Source organism: Tetrahymena thermophila (genome assembly GCF_000189635.1).
Source record: "Tetrahymena thermophila SB210 genomic scaffold scf_8254551, whole genome shotgun sequence".
In the NCBI taxonomy this organism is placed as follows: domain Eukaryota; phylum Ciliophora; class Oligohymenophorea; order Hymenostomatida; family Tetrahymenidae; genus Tetrahymena; species Tetrahymena thermophila.
The window spans coordinates 325,971-345,815 of record NW_002476322.1 but is presented as its reverse complement, the minus strand read 5'-3'; the positions used below and the strand labels follow the sequence as shown (position 1 = coordinate 345,815).

The following is a 19,845-nucleotide window of genomic DNA, read 5'->3' as shown; positions in this document are numbered from 1 at the left end:
TATTTTAATGTATCAATAATCAATCAATCTTTTTAATCTTTATCATATTACTTCATCAAACTTGGTAAACGTCTGGGAATTTTTTTCTTTTTACTCATTAATTTTTGGATGAAAGGGTTGTTATGAATAGATTTATTAGAAATAAATGGCTTTCTTGAGCGTAGACAATCTGTGAGAACTCTTTTATAATTGTGTTAAGGATAATACTTTTTGTATTCTTTCATAGAATCAAAGTCATAAATAAAGAAGTCAGCATTTGAAACACTTTCATATTCAACCATCTCTTCATCATATTAATCTTCTGGAAAATTAGTCTAGCTGTCAGGTTTAGGTTGGCCATTGTTCATATTATTATTATTGTAGTTGTTGTTGTTAACGCTTGCCCATGAAGTCATTCTAGCACGATTATAGTTATTGCTATTGTGTGCAAAAGATGTATGATTAGAGTTACTTGCACTATTTACTTACCCATAAGTAGAACTACTAAATTATTATCCCTTTCCAAATCTTGTACCTATTCCTGATTATTTTTTTTTAGGTGTGTTATAGCCACCGTTAGTGGTGTTAGGATTGTTATCATATAAGGGTTGATTATTGACAAACGATTAGTTAACTTAAATGCTATTCCTAGATTTCAGAAGTTATTTATTTTAAATATATTTCTAGTGATACATTACCTACTAAGAAAAACTATCAGCAACAGGAGGGTAGGCTGCATTTTTCTTAGTTGAACTAACCTAATGTGAGGGGCTATTTAGCTGATTTTGACTTTAAACTGAGCTCATCTTTCTATTCTTGATAGCTTATAGAGGTTAAATTTATTTATTTATGTGATTCATTGGCGCTTATCCATAATTGTTAATTCCATACAATGCTGCACCTTAAACCTAATCATCTTGCATCTAGAAATACTATTTTGAGTTAGCTCTATTATATGCAATTAATTTTCTCATGTCGTTTGTGTTAAAATTGCCTGGTATGAAAGAAAGAGAGTTTTATCTCATAATTTTATTCATTTATTATCCTTCTTTTTAGATAAAGTTGCTTATTAATGGGTTTTGCTAATTATTTTTATTAATTGGAGAAGAGTAAGAACTTTAAACATTATCATTTTTAGCGGCTTAGTTATTATTGATAATTACCGTATTTGCCTTCTTAGGCGTAATCTGAGATTACTCAATGCTATTCTCATTTATTAATTATAAATTATTTCTATTTAATAAATAGTCTTTCTAATTTAAATGATTTTTAATTTCTTCTTTTTCTGGATTTTAAGATATTGATTTTTTCATTTAAATTAGCAAAGGAGAATTATTCTTTAATTAATCACTTCTTGAAGAAAATCTTCTCATATCTTCATTATTTTAACCTGGTGATGTATTTTCATCATCCTGCGAATTTTTTGTAAGTATTTCTTAAACAGTAGCTAATTCTCCTAAACCAATATTTAAGAAGTTATTTTTACTTTTAAAACTTCCCTGCTACTATTTCAATTTATCTGTTTTATCAAATTAATAGTTTTCTAACAAAATATCTTAGTTCTCATTTTCATCAGTATTTCTTTTGTTTTGGCTGCAAGTACCTAAATCATCCTAATTACTTTCTTGAGTATCAAAAGGGATATTGTTTCCAAATATCTTTTCTGCTTAAATCGTTATCCTTCTATGAGTTGGAGTTTTAACAGGTGAATTTTTAATATCTATTTCAGACTTTTCTGTATTGGTATGATAAGAATTGCTAAGTTTAAAATTATCTTCTTGAGTTTAAACTTTATTTTCCACGTTTTAAGGTGAATCCAAGCTGATTTTAGGTTAAGGAGAGTAATTTACAGCTTCTAATTCCTAGCTGTGCTATTCACTTCCTGTATTTTACTTGTTAAAGCCAAAAAAGTTAGAATTTCTGTATTGTTTATGCTAAAAGCTTGGGGAAGAGCTGCTTTCGTATTATTGTAAAGAATTGATATCTATTTTCAAGCTCTACTTTTATTCTTCTAAAATATTAGTATTGCTGGGGTTAGACTATGGATTTTAAGATTAATTTACTGTGTTGTTGCTTTTCTGGTTTTACAAAAATTAGTGGTTAACTAAGGTTAAAGAAGATGCTTCCACATCATACATGCTCTATTCACTTTTTCTCTCAAGTATTCTCTCTCCTTATTAATAACTTACTAATTTTTTATTTATCTTTTCTTGAATAGATGATTAAGATTGCTACTGTTATATTGTGTCTTCGATATTGTTTTAATTAAGTTGACCATCTTAATTGAAATTAGAATTTTTATGGTGAAGATGGCTGTCTTTGTGATTTTATGGGCTGCTCGAAAACTAGCTAATTTTAATATTTTAAATACTATTTTTTATTTCTTGAATATTTTCTGAAGACTGCTCATTTATTTCTAGCTTTTCTTCAATTAAATCTTTGTTTGGAAAATTTTCATGTATAAAAGGTTTTGTCTTTACTACATTTTGCTCAACATCACCATCATCATCATCTTCTTCTTCTTCAAGATAACTTTCGCTTGAGGATTTTTCTTTATCTAAAATCTTTCCTTAAATTTAGATGCTGACCTATTTTTTTCTTGTCCTAGGAATTGATTTTTTTTAATTTTTCTTTTACTTCTCATTAAGCATTTAGAGTTTTTCTTTAACTTGTTAAAGCTATTAGTGTGTTAGCTTTTTTTGTTCACTTGAGTGCTAATTAGCTTATGCAGCGGTTGATTAATTCTTATTTTCATCCAGACTTTAGTCAAAAGATTATTTTTAAGGAGTACTCTCTACTGTGTTCGTAGCAGCAGCAATATTTTATTAGGTCAAATAGCCACTACCTATAGCACTACTTCCACCAGCTTATCGAGGAGTTGCATTTATATTAACACTGTTCACATTACTTGTGTTTTCGTATGGCCCTTATGTATAAAAATTCTAAGACCTCTCTGTATTGGTATCAAAATTATTTTGTTGATCTTAATTATAATTTTAACCATATTATCCTCCAGCAATAGTATGCGGCAATTGGGAAGTAGATCCCTATCCTTTGGAAAGTACATCGGCAGCATCATCTCTATTAATATCAGAAGATAAGGCAGCAAGTGATTCCATTCTAAATAGACTTTGCTTTTAAACAACACTATTCTATCTTAGGTATGGATTATAGTTATTCTTGATGATACTTAATTGTTTTTATTCTTTTCTTTGAACAACTATTTCAGGAACTGAATCATTTTAGCTAATGCCACTTTCTCTTAGTTATAGTGTTTGTTGGCTACCAAACTGGTTTTGCTAGTCAGTAACGAGAGATTAATTATCATCTGTCATGCAATTATGGGTATTCTCACTTTCATAATTGACTATTTCGCCATCGACATACCTAAATTGCATTTTTTACTTTAAAAAATACTCTTTATCATCCATTTACTGATTTTATTTTATTTAATCATATTCTTCACTGAACTCATTTTCATCACTAACTTCGTCTATTTCTTCAGATTATAAAAATTTTAGAGCCAAGTTATTCCTCACTTTCTTTAAATCATCTCTAACATTCTATAAATTAAATCATTAATATAAAATTAAAACTCTAATTTATTTAATTACATAATTTTTTTAAAGTGAGTTAAACTTATTTCTTTCTCTAATAAGAGCCTATCTATTCTAAATTACAGGATAAATATATTTAATCATAATTCTAAATCTATTAAAATGAGGAGTGACCAAACTGCAATCAACTATAGTATGATCATAAGATCCACAAGAACTACATTTCGTACTTAGCTTTTTGTCTTTGAAGTTGATCTCATCTTTCATCATATAATATTTTTCCTTTTGTTTGAATTAATAAAATCCTATTAGATCTGCTTGACTAATTAAAAAAAGAATTTTCAATAATGCTAAATTATGTTTACATAATCTTCTTAATAATTTTTTATAACAGAAATAAAGTCCTCATTCTCTAAATAAACTAAATGCGTAATATCACGACATTTAACAGCTATTTCTCTAGGTTTGCATCCAAAAAACCCAAACTGACCAAAATACTATCCTTTCTTTAATAAGAATTATTTTTAAATTTATTTAAAACAAAATCAAAAATCTTAATTTCATTAAAATAAATTAAAACATTTATATCTAACTAATGAACAGTTTTTTTTTTCAAAAATTAAAAAATTGCTTTAACTTGAAAAATAAATTAGATTTGAAAATTTTAATCTTAAATAAAGTGAAAGATTTATTTCGAAATATCAAACAAACTTACTGATAACTTTGCCATTTCAAAGATTTCACCACCATCTTTTTCTAAAAAGAGGGATACTTCTCCAGTTTGTATAAAAAATATTTTATAGTCAAGCTCTCCTTTGTGAAATATAACTTCTCCTGGACCATACATGATTTCTTTGAGTTTCAAAGATAATGCTCTTAAACAATCTTATGAGAAATTGTTTTTAAAAATTCGAGTGTTTTATAAAATATTTCCAAAATACTCAAGTTAAACTTCTTCTCTAAGATTTTTAGCTATTGTATTTAATATCATTTATCCTTTAAGAGGTCCATCTGCTTGTCTTGAATGAGTGTAATCTAAATACTTAATAACTTTAAGTTGCAGCTTTTAGTTGATGTTTCTTTTAGCCATATAATCTGAGATATTGTTCTTTTACTACTTTATAGCTGCTTCCTTGTTAGAAATTTCTTAGAATATAGAACCAATTGTATTAACAATATAACTAAAGAAGCAAGAACCAAGAACTGCTACTGATGTACAGTATAGTTTCTCAATAGTTGTTACTGGCGCTATATCACCATATCCAATTGTAACAATTGAAATAGTTGTAAAATAAAAAGAATTTATGTATTTAATCCACCAATAATCATCAATTAATTGTTGTTTTATCATCCAGCTATTCATTCCAGATTCGTATTCCAAACGACCAATGTAATGAAATTAGCAACCCCAGAAATGGGCTAACGCTATAATCATAAAAAATAGCTTTGTCAAGGTCCAACCAGTGGGAAAACGATACCAAATTCTAAAATGATCATTTAAATCCTATGATAAGCGACTTATCTTAATACATCTCAAAACAAAAAATATTAAAGATAGTATGTAATTGTTGAAGATGATTAAAATGCTTATTAAAATAATTAAATCTATCCAAAAATATTAAATTCGGCTATAATTTTTAAATATCGATTCTCTACTAAATATTATAATTCCTTCTTTATAAATAGCTGTATTCATACGAATCAAAATTTCTATTAAATAAAGTGCTCCACATACATTGCGTAAAATTTAGTAGCCAGGCGTCACTATTTCATACCCTTAAAAGCCATTAAAACTGCTAATTATCAATTCAAAAAATGCAGTTAAAATAGTTAACCCCAAAATAATCACATCATAAAATACAAGCAGCCAAATATTATCAGGCTAATAAACCTTTATTGCTGAAGAAAATTTCTTCATCACTGGTATAATAAACTTCTAGCATTTATTCAAAATTGTATTGTTTCTAAGTCTATCTTTTTCATCTTTATCGATATTCGCTTTATCACCTATCATTTAGTAATGCATTAACTTCAGATTATGAAAATTGTAGTAAATAGAAGATCGTTTGAGTTATTTCATAAATCGTAAAATAATCAACACTTTTCCTAATACATTCCATCCGCCTTGTGATTTTTCACTAAGTGTTTTTTTCTTCTTCAAAATAGAGGGTTAAGATTGCATAGTACTCATAAACTTTACTAAACCATCTTTAGTATTTGAACTCCGAATAAGGTTGTTAGTGTCTTTTGTTCCAAAAGGTATTATAGTTCCAGATTTACTAATATTAGACTTATGTGCATTGAAGAGAGAAGCAAAATGTGATTTTTGCTAATTATTATTTAATACATTTGTACTGCTTTTTATTCCTACAGGCGATAATAGGGGATTCAAATTCTATGCTGATAAAAGTGACATAGATACTGCATGATTATTATTGTTATTATTATTATCATTGTCTTTTGAAGATAAAAGATTTTCAGATACAGCCGCACTATTTTGCTATAACAATAAAGCCTTTTTCTACTCTATGTTAAAGCTGCTAGATGCTGCATGATTATCTAAACTTCTTGAATCTTAATAGGCTTCTTCGATATGACTATTATGCATTTTACTGATAGACCTTTAAATCTTTATATTTCTACTTTTTTAACTTATTTTATCAAAAATCAACAATGATCCTCCAATACTCTTGGTCTCACCTAATATTAATTTTTCACTTTCATTGCAATTCTCATTTATTTTATTTAAATCTTCTTCAAATTCTACTTTTTTTTATGTTTGATTTTGCTTTTCCTCCCTTTAACTAATTAATGATTTATTATTTCTCACTAATCCTTCTTCTTCATTTGATGAAATTTCTTCATCTTCTAAATTCCTTGATACTGGAGCTAAATCATGAGTGGCGCTTGACCTTTTCAGCTTACTTAAGCTAGGGGCTCTAGGCATCACTTAATTTTTCTTAATGCCCTTCATATATGTTTAGTATAAATTAGAAGTATTGATAATTGTAAATGAAAATTTATCTAAACTCCAATTAATAAATAAGCCAATTTAATAATAATGATAAAAGAAGAGTTTTAATTATATTGATTATTTTCTTAAGTGCAAGAACTCTAAGTATCAAAATAAGTTAACATCAAATATAGTATTCAGTTTTAATAACTTAATTAACAAATAATAATAAAATATTACCATAAAAAAATAGATAGATAGATATAATTCCATATGAAAATTCAGCAATTTGATTATTAATTTTTATATTCATTCATCTCAACTTACATTTTTTACTTCTTTAAAAAACTCAATTTTTAACTCTGATATAAATTAACTATATAACAAGCTAGAAAAATTACAATTTTTTTTTTCTTCTTTAATCAGTCTCTTCTAGTATTTAGCAAATAATTAATTTTATTTTTTTGAATTAGTATTTTCTTATTAAAAATTTCTTTAAATTTTATTTCGCTGAATTTTTTATTTTTCAAGTGAAACCTTTTAATTTAAAGACTTTGATTTATACATTAACCGATAAAATTTTCTATTTTATTTATTAGATTATTTTTTAAATTAATTAATCATACTAATATCACTATTAATATATTTGATGATTCTTTAGATTATTTTAGTTTATTTTTAATGTATGCTGAAAATATAAAAAAGTTAATTTATTCATTCATTTATTTTTATTAGAATTCAAAACAATTAAAGTATTTTTTTTTTAGTCAATAAAGTTATTTGTTTCAGGTTGTGATATTTTTGAATATAAAAATGAATTTAAAATAAATTATTAATTTACTTTTTTAATTTATTTAATAATCTTAAAGTTAATTAAAACAGATATTTTAGATTTTAATATCGCTCTGCTATATTAAATAAATTATGATCTAAATCATTTTTATATTTTTTTAGTTTATACTTTAAAAAAATATGTCTATGTAATGTAAGTTGTTATAAATTTATCTCTAAAAATTTATCTGTAAATATTATACAATTTCAAAAACAATATTTTTTGCATTAAATATTTTTTATTTAAATGTAATGTAAATAACAGAGAGTTTAAAGTATTTAAAATGTAATATTGATTATAAATATTAAAGGGGGAATTTTTAAGTTTTTAATTAAATTTAAATTATTTTGAATTTAATAATTTTAATTCGAAGTTTTAAGCTAAGTTTATATATTAAAAAATCTTTTTAAAGAAATATTTATTATTAAAAATAAAAAATAAATATTTTTTCATGAAAATATTTAATTCAATTATTATTTAAGATTTAAATTTAATAATTATAATTTAAATTTAATGATATAAAAGGACATAATAAATAATTTTTAAAATTGAATTTTAACACTTTAGCGGAGAAAAATCAGCGCGAAAGAGGATTAAATTGGATTTTTGTGAAATTAATTAGTAATTAAAGCAAATAAACTTTTTGAATTGTTATTTTCTTTCTTTGTTAGCGAAAGTAAAAGATAGAGCCAATCAATCATTATATTTTTAGTACTAAAGCATATTAAAAAAAATAATTTAATTTTATTAATCAGCTCAAGCTTTAAATTCACATACATTTAATGATTATGGAGGAAGAAAGATAATAGATTTTAAGTAGTGCTAGCAATTCTAGATAGATGAATATTGAGTGTTAAGGCGACAGTCCTGCTTAAACGTTAAATTAATCTCAAAATAATGTTTAGTAAAGTGCAGTAGAAGTAAATAGCCAAAACGTTTAAGAAAATATAGAGCAAGCAAAAGTCTTGAATAACTAATAAAATGGCTAATCTAACATAAGTGAATAATACTGGCAGAGCAAAAAAAATGGTTTTATTTAAGAATTAAATAAACTGTTAATCCAAGGAATTGATTTATCTGAATAAATCATGTTTGCTATGCCATAAGAAATTTTATCGTAAAAAATATAGGATTACTTTTCAGCAATCAACGATCAATCTAGCACTGAGTAAATAGCTGATTTGTAAAGGAAACTTATCAAAGAAAGCTGCCTGTGGATTGTAGAAGGTAAAAATTGCAATGATTTCGATTTAATAAAACTCTGTACGGTTTTACAAGAATACACTAAATAATGCTTGGCTTAAATTTCTGATATATCCCAAAAGGATTTTGACTTTTATCGTGACATAATTGGCGAATGGGCTGAAAAAAAGAATTATGGATTGAAGCTCACGAAAGATATATAAACTCTGCTATTAAAATAATAGAATGAAGGAAATTTAAGCGATTAGCAAGTAAGTGCTTTAAAAATAGGATTGCATGAAATTTGGGAAGTAAAAGAAATTTAGTGTCTGTCTAATAATACAAAGATTGAAGAGTTAGACTATATTAGAAAAAAGCGTCGCTAGCACCAAGCATTGCTTAGAGGACTAGAAAAACTCATCAAAGCTATAGAAAAAGGTAAAGGAGAAGATGAGGCGTTCAGTGCTTATCAAAAGACAGTGATGAATCCTCCTAAAATGAAAGTTTAGACTAAAATTAATGGAAAGAGTAATTCATAAAAATAAAATTAAGTAGATAAAAGTATAGAAGATAATTTGAAAAAAATGAAGATTGATAGTGGAAAAGTAACTCCAATTGATGTTGGGGAGATGCAAAACGAAACTAATTAATAGGAAAACAGTTAATTAATACAGCAAGAAGCTAAGCCAAAGAAGAAGACCGCTAAAAAGTCTAATAAAAAAGCAGCTGAAGGTAGTGATTAGCAAATTGAATAAAACGAAGATACACAAAAATAAAGTATTTGTGAATCCTCTGTTAATAATAATTCAATAACACAAGAATAATCAAAATAAATTAGTTCAAAAAAAAATTAAAACGAATCTAAAAAAAGTGGGAACCAATAATAGTAATAATCAGCATCTAATACCTAAAAAGATAATAATTAAAAGAATTTACTCAGCTTCTTTGCTAAAAAGAATATTAATAATAACGCAAATGTGGCTAATCAAAACAATAATGATATTAATTCAAATAATTTTAATTCTTTACAATAAACTTAAACTAAAGATAATTTAAATAATATCAATGATTTATCAGAAAAAAATACTGAAATTAATTAAATGGAAATTAAAACTGACCAATAATAACCTGCTAAACCTGTTAAAAGTTTATTACGAAGAATAGGAGGAGCAGACCCTCGTCCAAGTCATCTCTAAACTACAGACTTAATTAAGGATACTACTAAAAACTAGGAAGTATTCTAAATTATTAAATAAGAATGCAAAAAGTAGTGGAATTTGATTTAAAAAAAAAAATAAAATTAAAACAATAGTCAAACAGAGGTAAAAGGATTAAATAAAGCAGATAAATTTGGTAGGAGAAAGATTTTAGTTCTTATCCATGATTTTGTGCGCTAATACAGAAATGTGTATTTTGATTAATAGAGCAAAATCATTAATCCACGTAATTTCTTGTCTAAAGACGAGGACTTAATATAGTATGATTTGGATAGTGAAGATGAAGAGCAAGAATTAAACGCTGAAAACATTGAAAACGAAGAAGATGATATAGACGAAGAAGACCAAGATGATGATGATTCTGCCAAATAGTTTGTTGTACCAGATGGGTATTTATCTGATGAAGGATTTGATAGTGATAAAGAAGATATCTTTGATTAAAAAAAGCTCACTTTCTAAAATTATAACTTCGTTGAAAATGCTAATAAGCAGGGATTTATCTTTCAAGAAAAAGACAAAGCAGGTGATGTCTAAAACTTTTTGATAAATTATAAAATAAAAAAATACGATGAATAAGAAAATTTTCCTCTCTGTTTGAAAAAAAAGACAAATACCTCAGATGGATAAGCCCAACCAACTGCAGTCATTGTTTGGACTAATGAAAGATTGAAATAATTTATAAGAGCAGCTCATGGATCTTACTAACCTAAGAAGGCACTCCTTGAACAAATATCGAAGATCGATATAATGAAAGATGTTTCAAAAAATCGTTTAGAAAAGAAATTTAAAGAAATAATTTAAAAAGATGATAAGCAAGACGGTGAAGCTATTAAAAGATGGTGTGTCCATTAAGCAATAATAGAGTCACTAGAATTTGAAGAAAATGAGATGGAGGAACTTAAAAAATAGCGTTAGGAGGAATATAAAAGCACAAGACAAAGCAAAAAGGATGAGAAAATTACCAATTAATAATAAAATTCTGCTTTGAATTTGAATAATTTAAATAATAATTAATAAAACGGTGGGGTTTAATAATAAATCAAACCAATAGTCGGATTAAATATTTTTTCATCAGCTGCACCTCTTAAAAAGAATATGAATATTACTCCTATTAAATCAGTACTAAAATCAGATGATGAAGAAGAAAAATAGGAGCTTGAAATCGCAGAAAAGAAGTAAAAGGAAAGAATGATTGAAGAAGCAGCAGCTGCTGCTAGCAAGAAATAAGAAGAAGAAAAAATATAGTAATCAAAAGTAGAAAAAAAAGTTATTTAACTTTAAAGGAAAAAAGAGGATTTAAAGCCACCTAGTGTTATAACAGCTGAAGAAAACTCTCAAAATCAAATTTAAAATAGCCAACAAAATGAATAACCATCACGAAAGAATTCAAATAGCATTAATGAGAATAGCAATACAAGCTAAAAAAAATAAAAAATGCTTTAATTAACTCTTCAATTTAATAAAAAATCTTGATTTGAATAGCATGAATAAAATAACTAACTACCAAACAAACAAACTAAATAACTTAAAAACACTAGACCTACCTTTATTAATCAACAACTAATTTAAATTTAGAAAAAATGTAATTCATCAACAAATTAAATTAAATTTATATTTTTATAATGCCCATTACACATACAAAAATATTATTCATTAAAATCATTTGTTTCTTTTCTTAATTGTCAGACTTAATTCAATTTATTTTATTTAACATTTACTATCGCAATTTAGGTTTATTTTAAACAATTTTTTAAATATTTCTTATTCAATAAGTATTTATACATCTATTCATACCTACATCAATTTATTCATAGATTAAATCATAAATTTATATGCATTCATTTGCATTCATATTTTATATTCATTCATTAAGATCTCAATAATTATTTTCACTCTTAATTTGTTTATAAGAAAATAATAAAAATAAAATTTTTAACATCTATCTATCTTAATCTAATTTTAGAGGTTTTCTATGATAACTTAAAAATCATGATAAAAATTATTAATTAAGATTAAATGAAAAATCAGAAAATAGCTTTTTGTTAGATTAACTATTTAAATGTTTTTTAAATAATTTGTTATAAATATTTGAATATCACATTTACATACAACAAATTAATTTAGAAAAATAAAAAAAATGGATTAAATGGATTCATTCTTATTTTTTATAATAATTGGAAAACTTTTTTTACTCATTCATTCAATTGTAATGAATAATACTATAATTAATTTGAAGAAAAAGAAAAATTTAATTTATTAAATTAACAAATAAATAATTTCCAAAACAAAAATTAACAGCATTAATTTAGAAATTATTAAATAGTTTATTAGAAAGGTAGGTACGTAGGTAGAATCAATAATACATTAGACAAAAAAATGAAACAAAATTAGAAGCTATAAAAATTAAATATCTACTTAATAGACAATAGACTTTTAAGGTTATTGTATAATTTTTATATTGAAAAGCTACATGACCTTTAGTCATCCTACTAGCGATCTTACAAGCTTTGCATTTTACTCAACTTAATAAAAGCATGCTATATACTAATGATGCTTTTTAATAATTCTTCACTATAAGACATTAATAGCTCTGGATCAGGATTCGAATTTTATACTTTCCTTGATGCAGAAGCTTATTTAGATAGAATTTAAGGCAGTTTAATTTACTTATAAGTAACAGTTCTAAGTATAAATTCTGTTCTGATGATTTATATATTCATTAAATTCTTATAGTTTGCAGCAAATTCTATTAATAATATGAAGCTTAGTCATCTAGAAGGGGCAAATATAAATACAGGAGAGATATAGGTGAAATAAGATATTTACCATGAGATTATTTTCTCTTTTATTTTTCAAACATATGAATATATTATTATTATTCCTGCAATTTATATATCGTGCATTCTAAGAAATGCTATATCTATCCCTGCTTTGGTATTAGCTATTCTAAATGGTAAATTATTAGAAAAATTATTTTATACTTTTATATCATCTGCAATTATTTGTTTTTAATTTTATGAAATACATATTATATATGAATTATAAAAAGGATTAATAATTAAGGATTCAGATTATAATTACTTAATTTCAAGTAAAGATTTCCTTTCTAAAAGGTATATATGGTCTGATAAGATACTATATCTATTATAGTGTCTCTTGTTATCAATTTATGCTTTAGAAAAAGGAATTTTTGGTTTATGGATGATAATACTATATGTATTTTTAGAGCTTGCTTTTATAATATATAAAAGACCATACTTCTCAAAGCATATGGAAGGAATAATTATGTGGATTAAAATTTTTATCTTAATGCTTTATATTTCGTGCATCAGCTTAAGATCAAATATTGACTAAGGTCCCAGCTTATTTTTTGTTTTACTAGCTCTATCAGTTCCTATTTCACTTAAAATTACAAGGATAATAATTAATTAATAGTTAACTATGATAGAAAATGAATTAGAGAGGTTAATGAATAGTACTACTTTATCATAAGAAGATAATAATAGTAAACATATTGATTAAATAATTAGAATGATCATATATCCAGAGAGAGTTTTTCTTAGTAATCAATAAAATTTCCTATTTAATTTAATTATCCCTCATGTTCATAAGAGTGATGCATAAATCAAAAGAGATATTTTCAAAGCAAATTTACTTCGCACATTTTAAGTAAAATTATTTAGAGAAATAGACTATGAACTGAATGAGTTAAAAAAACTATAAGCTGGATAAAATATTGGTGAGAGAGGTAAGACAAAAAAGCTTGGGAGATCTTAAAATTAATCTGGTAATGAAAGTAATTACGATCAAGATGAAATGGCATAAAACTAGCTGGATGCTTATAATGAAGCAAAGCAAGAAATTCTTGCATAACAATATGCATTAAATGAAAAATAGATACATGGTAAAATTTATATTGAAAAAGCATAGGTGTATGGAGATGATAAAGTCATGGAGGAGAATCTGTAATCGTATTTTCATAGAGTAATTCAAAATACTAAAGATAAACAAGAATTTACAGAGATTGATGTTATACATCTTGTATATATTTTAGAAATTTTAAATAATGAAAAACTATTTGAATTAAAATTCTTTCAGAATAAGAAAAAAATGTCAATCAAGCATTAACAAATAGTCAAATCTTTGTTTTCCGAGTCATACGAAAAGAAAAATATGCATATAAAAGAGTATGGAAAAGAGAGTATATTCCATACTGAGCTTTAAGAAGCCTTGAGCTATGACAGTCTTATCAACTTATTGCAGTTTTGGATAGACGAAACGATAGAAAAGAAACTTCTTATCCTAAGTGTTATGCGATAGAGACACATTATACTTGACGAGCTTAGAAAAATGCTAGAAGATGTTCAATTTAGGCGCAGCTAAATTATCAAAACAATATCCCATTTAGTATAACTAAATGATAAAAATAGCAAACTTCATTCTCTTTACATTTGTTATTTAGAAAATCTTTCTTTTACAGATAAAGACATCAACCTAAACAAATTTAAAAAGCAGTAATAAATAAACTCAGTCTAAAGAAACTATTTAGCTAAGCTTGATAAAAGTGATTCATGTGTTGTTTTTGCTAGTGTAGGCAAGTCAAATAAAGGATTTTTAATAAAGAAAATTACATAAACTTTTGAAAGAATTTTTAATTACAAACCTGTTGAGATTATAAATGCTTCTATAGAGAAGTTAATGCCTTATCCTTACTAAAAGCCTCATGCTAAACTGATCAAGGATTTCTTCAGCGATAATATGTAAAATGAAAAAGGAAATGTCCCTCTTGCTTTTGGTTTAAGTCAAAAAGGATATATTATACCTTTAGAGATAAGCATTAGAATAAATAATTTTCAAGGTGATTTTGGACTGTCAGCATATCTATAAGTTTTAGATAAAAACTAATTAGTCAATGAATATCAACAATAGTATTATAATTATTTATCTAAAGAATACCTAATATACGATGAAAGCAATTTAAAAGTAATATCCATGACATTTGCCCTTCATAGTCTACTCTTTTACAGATTTAAAAGTATTCATTCTATTTACTTAAGAGGCTTTTTCCCCTTTCTCAGAAAAATTTTCTAAAACCACTCGATGAGGTCATCTAACACAGGAAGAAGCAAGAGCGCTAAATCCTCAAATAGCTTGCTTTAATCAAGTAGGTACTTAAACTCTAACCGCAGTATTACAAGTTAAAGAAGAAGAGCATAAAATATGATGAAAGAATTAGATAAAAAAAAAAAAGATGTAAATGGATCTTAAGCATCTATAAGCAGTGATAAAAAGCACAAATAAAAAAAAATTTAGAAAGAAAAAGAAAGATTAAGCAGCTTATACTCAAGAACTTTAACTAAAAATGTAGAAGAAATGGATTTTTTAATGATTGTTCAAAAAGGTGAATCTATTTCTGATGATGACAGTCCTTAATACATTGAAAGTAATTTTTAATTCTTTACTATGTATGTTCAAATTTGTGAAGACAGGATAGGATAAAACAATCAGCCTATTCGTTACTTAGAAATAACTAAAATATAAGAAGTAAATGCCTTTAATAACTCAGGCTTTTTGCTGAATGTGTTTGATGATTAAATAAATATGCTAACAAATAAATAATTTTTTACGTAATAAGTTTAAAATAAAATTATTTAACATTTAGAAAAATTTTACTTTTTCTAATAACTGATTTAAAATGGTGAAATTAACATTTCGGACTTAAAAGTTAATGAAAATAAATTAAGTTTAAAAAATTTATAAAGAAGTAGTTATATGAGTCCAAAAAAAGGCAAATACTCAAATAATGAAATATATAAATACTATATATCTTATGGATATAGCCAACTTCCTGAAGTAATTAATGAATTTGAGTATGAAAAAGAAGAATCTACATTAGACAATAAAAGGTTTACTTTTTCCAATTAGCAAGAGTAAAAAGCTGAATAAGCTAAATTGCATGACAACCCAGATAATATTAATTATGAATAGTTAGATAAATTTTTCAACAATAGAGAACCAGAAAAAGCACATAGAGGAAATGTCAACAGCCAATCAAAAGAAAAGTAGCCTAGATTAAGCTAACTTGCAAACATAGCTAAGTATAAATTCAATACCTAAGAATATGTCAAAAAGCCAAATTATAAAAGTGAAGTAATCAATTTTTTTTCTAATTCCTCAATCTATATTTTATTGATTTTAAATTTTATGTTACTAAAACTTTATGTTTGAAATTAAATAATATAATAAGAAAATAATTAAAATAACCTTGAAATATATTAAGAAATAAGAGGGTATAAAGAAAAATTTCAATTTTTTATTTACCAAAATATACTAATACAAAGCAATTTATTTTGTTCAATTAAAAAAAAAAAATTTTTTTTATACCCACTGCATTAAATTAAAATATTTATTTTTTATTAAAAATATCTTAATAGCTTAATGAAGATTAGAAATAAAATCACATTTCAATTTTTCAAGGTAGACAAGTTAAGTTAGCGAAGCAGTAATCAGAAGATTTGAGTTTTGTGAGTAGTTAGATAGATTTGTAAGAAAGTCCTCGAAAAAAGTAAGATGGTCAAATTAAACTAAAAAATTTAGATTAAGCTTAAACATCACAAAAACAGTCAGAAAATTAAGTGAAAAAGATAGAAGCCACTGAAACTATTTCTCCAGTGAAAAATTAAATCAATTTTCCTTATTCTCCTTCTCAGTCATTAAGTTTTCATTAAGCGAGTAACCAAAAAGGATAAGAGCTTCTAAGTCCAAGCTAGCAAAACGTTATTCCATAATTTAATATGGATGATATAAATTTTCAAAATACACCTTTGAACTCCAAAGTACAGCATGCTGTATTTGGTGAGGCTGCAAATCAAAATCATAACATATACTAAAACAATCAATATTATTCATTAAATTATGATAATTCTATGCAGTATCTAGCAGGTGATAATAGTAAATAAAATAATATTGATTCCTAAGTAATGAGCCCTCAAGCAGCTGTAGCTACAACTTTTTATTAAGATAATTAGCTGAATAATTATCTTTCTCAAAGCTAAATACTAACTCCTAGTAACAGCTAAGGAATTATTCCATAACAATATGGGCTATTAGGACCTTAATTAGATTAAAATATATTTTAAAATCCAAGTTAAAGTAGCTTAATGAATATAAGCAACTTAAATATAACAAATGTTAATAATAATTTTATATATGACAATAAATAAATTTAAAACTAAAAGAGCTCGAAATTTTTTAGTTCTAAATTAAACTAAATGTCACAGTTGAAAAGTCTACGCAGTAAAGTCAGTTCAAATACACAGCCTAATTTCATTTAACAGTTTTCTACCTTAAATCCTGGAAGTAATGACCCTTCTAAAGAATTTTCAGGATAATCATAAAGCAAGGATATTGAAGATACGAAAACAAAAAAAAAATAATACATAAATATCTAAGATGCAGTTGAATCTTCTTCTACTCACTCAAAATTGTCTAACATATCTTCTTAAAAAAAGCAAGTTAATCACATAATTTTTAGCACAAAAGATCTAAATGCAATGAAAATCATTAATATTTTTGGTTTCCTGAGTATATCAGTAATTATATTTGTTACACTCTTTTAGTATTATCAAATAATAACTACATTTTAAGACTTTGAATCAGATTGTAATATATCTGATGTGCCTACAAGGTATGTTTCTAATATGGCATATATAGTTTATGGAAAGAGTTTTCAATTTCTGCTTTAAAACAATTTCTTCACCTTAACTGATATTTAAGTTTAACAAGAATTATCTAATATAAAGTAAGTGTATAATAACACATTCACTTAATAGCTGTCTATGCTAATTTCTTTAAGTATCCCATAGCCAACAAACCAATTAGTATTTTATCTGATCGATGGCTAATATATTGCTAATTTATCTTCTCTTTATGGAACGGATAGCAGTCTTGTTGGAGTTAACAGCAATGATTTAAATAATTACAAAACATATAATTATGCTACTAATGTATTTTATGGTTGCATTTTAACCTTCTAATACTTTTTTCGCTTTGTTTATGGGTCAGGTAATCCAAGATCTACTTATATTGCATTATCAAATCAAGACAGATTGTAAGTAGAGCTACTAAATTTATTTAATTAATCAGAACAGGATCAGCTAGATTCAATAACTGTAAATCGTGATTTAGTTACAAAGCTAATGGTTTTGATTTTAATTATATGTCCTTTATGTGTATCAATTGTCTTACCTCTTTATGCATACATATAAACCAAAAGACAGGAGATTTTAATGCTGTTTGGAACATTCAGTATATAGCGTCTAGATTAGTGCATGCAAGATACCAAATTCACCACTTTCTACTTATTTGATATTAGCTCTAATTAGGCCGCAAGTTAAAAATAAAATGTTTAAAGGTAGTTGCTAAATAGTAAAGAGACATAAAAAAAATAAACACTAAGTTCATCAACTCCCTTACCAAAAATATCATTAGTCCTTGTTTTCTTAAGTATAGTAATAATTCTCTTCACATTACCTTATCCTATAGCAAATTAATAAATATCTTTCAGATTTATAGATTAAGACAGTTTAACACTTTAGCTTAAGCGTATATTTTATTAATTTTCAATTTTTGAATAATAAAATATCTTTTTTAAAAAGTCGAATTATCATAGCTTCGTATGAATATTCTAGAATCAGTAAGCAGTGCCTATTACTCTTTCTATTTAAAGATTCATCCAGAATTATAGAAATAATATAATATAACCTATTATATGACAAAACTTTAAAACTCAACCTCAAATATTGGATAAACGCAGCTACAAATTTAATCTTTATTTAATTAAATCTCCTTATAAAACATGTAAATTTGTTAATTATTATAAATTTTACTCATTTACTATTAATTATTTTTCAACAATATGCTGAAAAATAAAATTTAACTACATTTAAAAGCTTAACCAATAGATAGTGCCTAAGTGATAAAACAAATTTATGAATTTTGTTGTCACATGAATAAGGCATAATAAAATTTATGATATTTTATATACAGATTCAATTAAAATATTGAATTTTTAGTAAAAATAATTTTTTTAAAGTGTTAACAAAAATTTCTCATTTTTTATAAATTTTAATGCTTAAAAATCTCCCTTAAATAAAAATTAAATTAATTAATTAATGTAATCCCTTAAACAATTTTAGGTTATCTGCAAATTATCTTTTACAAAAAATAATTTAAAACATTTAAAAAATTTTGAAATTTTGATGAAATTATTTTAATTAATAAATGCAGTTTTTGTTGTGAATATAATTTATTTTAAAAATTATTTTATTTTAAAGTTAAATATTTTTAAATAATTAAGTGAAAACAAACTTTAATAAAAAATAGGTTTTAGCAAGATTTTTATAATAATTTCATTCCTAGCTACTTTGAAAAAAGCTTATGTGGCAGTTATGTTTAATCTTCATATGTTGTATAACTTACTGATTTAAATCAATAAATATGTGACTAGCTTCATAATGGAATTTTGAATTAAGGAGCTTTCTTTATTTTAAAAACAACTATCTAAATATTAAATGATTACTATGAAATGGCTTAGATATAATCTATATCAGATTTTTAGAATGCATATTAATAATATGAATAATCTTTTTCAACTATGGACTTTAATTAAATGTTTAATATATTAGCTGATACATTAGATGCTATGACAGATGGTATTGACAAATAAATGACTAGTTATTTTGATTATATAAAAGTAATATCTATTATTTTGATGGTCTATCAATTTTTGGTTGTTGGAGTAATTTTGATTATAAGTTGGATTTTCTTCTATATTTCTCTTGGAAGGTAGCTCAATGAAACCAAACAGCTTTTATCTGTAATAGACATTTATTCTATAGTTAACAATCCCTATATACATAACTTCTTAATATAAAATTTAAGGAGCTGATTAATAATGTTAAATATTCTATTTATATTTGTTAGATAATAGAGATTTACTTTTAATTTAGTCAAATTTTTTATGTTTTAAATCAAAAGAAATAACAAAAAAAGTATTAATAGGTATTTCAATAAGATACACTTAAATTTTTGTTAAAAACAAGCTAAAGAAGTATTAAAAATACA

General features: G+C 24.9%; 3 protein-coding genes across 3 annotated transcripts; 2 read left to right on the top strand and 1 right to left on the bottom strand. All coding sequences in view use genetic code 6, as the record gives it.

Annotated features, from left to right (window-relative positions):
- Window positions 1–23: 23 nt before the first annotated feature.
- On the bottom strand, window positions 24–6,510 carry TTHERM_00309900 (cyclic nucleotide-binding domain protein; the record flags this gene model as incomplete). Its single annotated transcript, XM_001021066.2, has 4 exons — window positions 24–3,542; window positions 3,594–3,818; window positions 3,902–4,042; window positions 4,252–6,510. The coding sequence occupies 4 exons, from the start codon at window positions 6,508–6,510 to the stop codon at window positions 24–26; spliced, it is 6,144 nt and encodes a 2,047-aa protein (XP_001021066.2).
- Window positions 6,511–8,103: 1,593 nt separating this feature from the next.
- Window positions 8,104–11,193, top strand: TTHERM_00309890 (chromatin assembly factor 1 subunit A; the record flags this gene model as incomplete). The annotated part of the gene is made up of 1 exon (XM_001021065.2): window positions 8,104–11,193. One exon carries the CDS (start codon window positions 8,104–8,106, stop codon window positions 11,191–11,193), a length of 3,090 nt encoding a protein of 1,029 aa, XP_001021065.2.
- A 516-nt stretch (window positions 11,194–11,709) lies between these two features.
- TTHERM_00309880 (Ku70/Ku80 beta-barrel domain protein, putative) lies at window positions 11,710–19,669 on the top strand (the record flags this gene model as incomplete). The annotated part of the gene is made up of 5 exons (XM_001021064.3): window positions 11,710–12,673; window positions 12,770–15,870; window positions 16,155–18,324; window positions 18,378–18,579; window positions 19,105–19,669. The coding sequence occupies 5 exons, from the start codon at window positions 11,710–11,712 to the stop codon at window positions 19,667–19,669; spliced, it is 7,002 nt and encodes a 2,333-aa protein (XP_001021064.2).
- Between the last annotated feature and the right edge of the window lie 176 nt (window positions 19,670–19,845).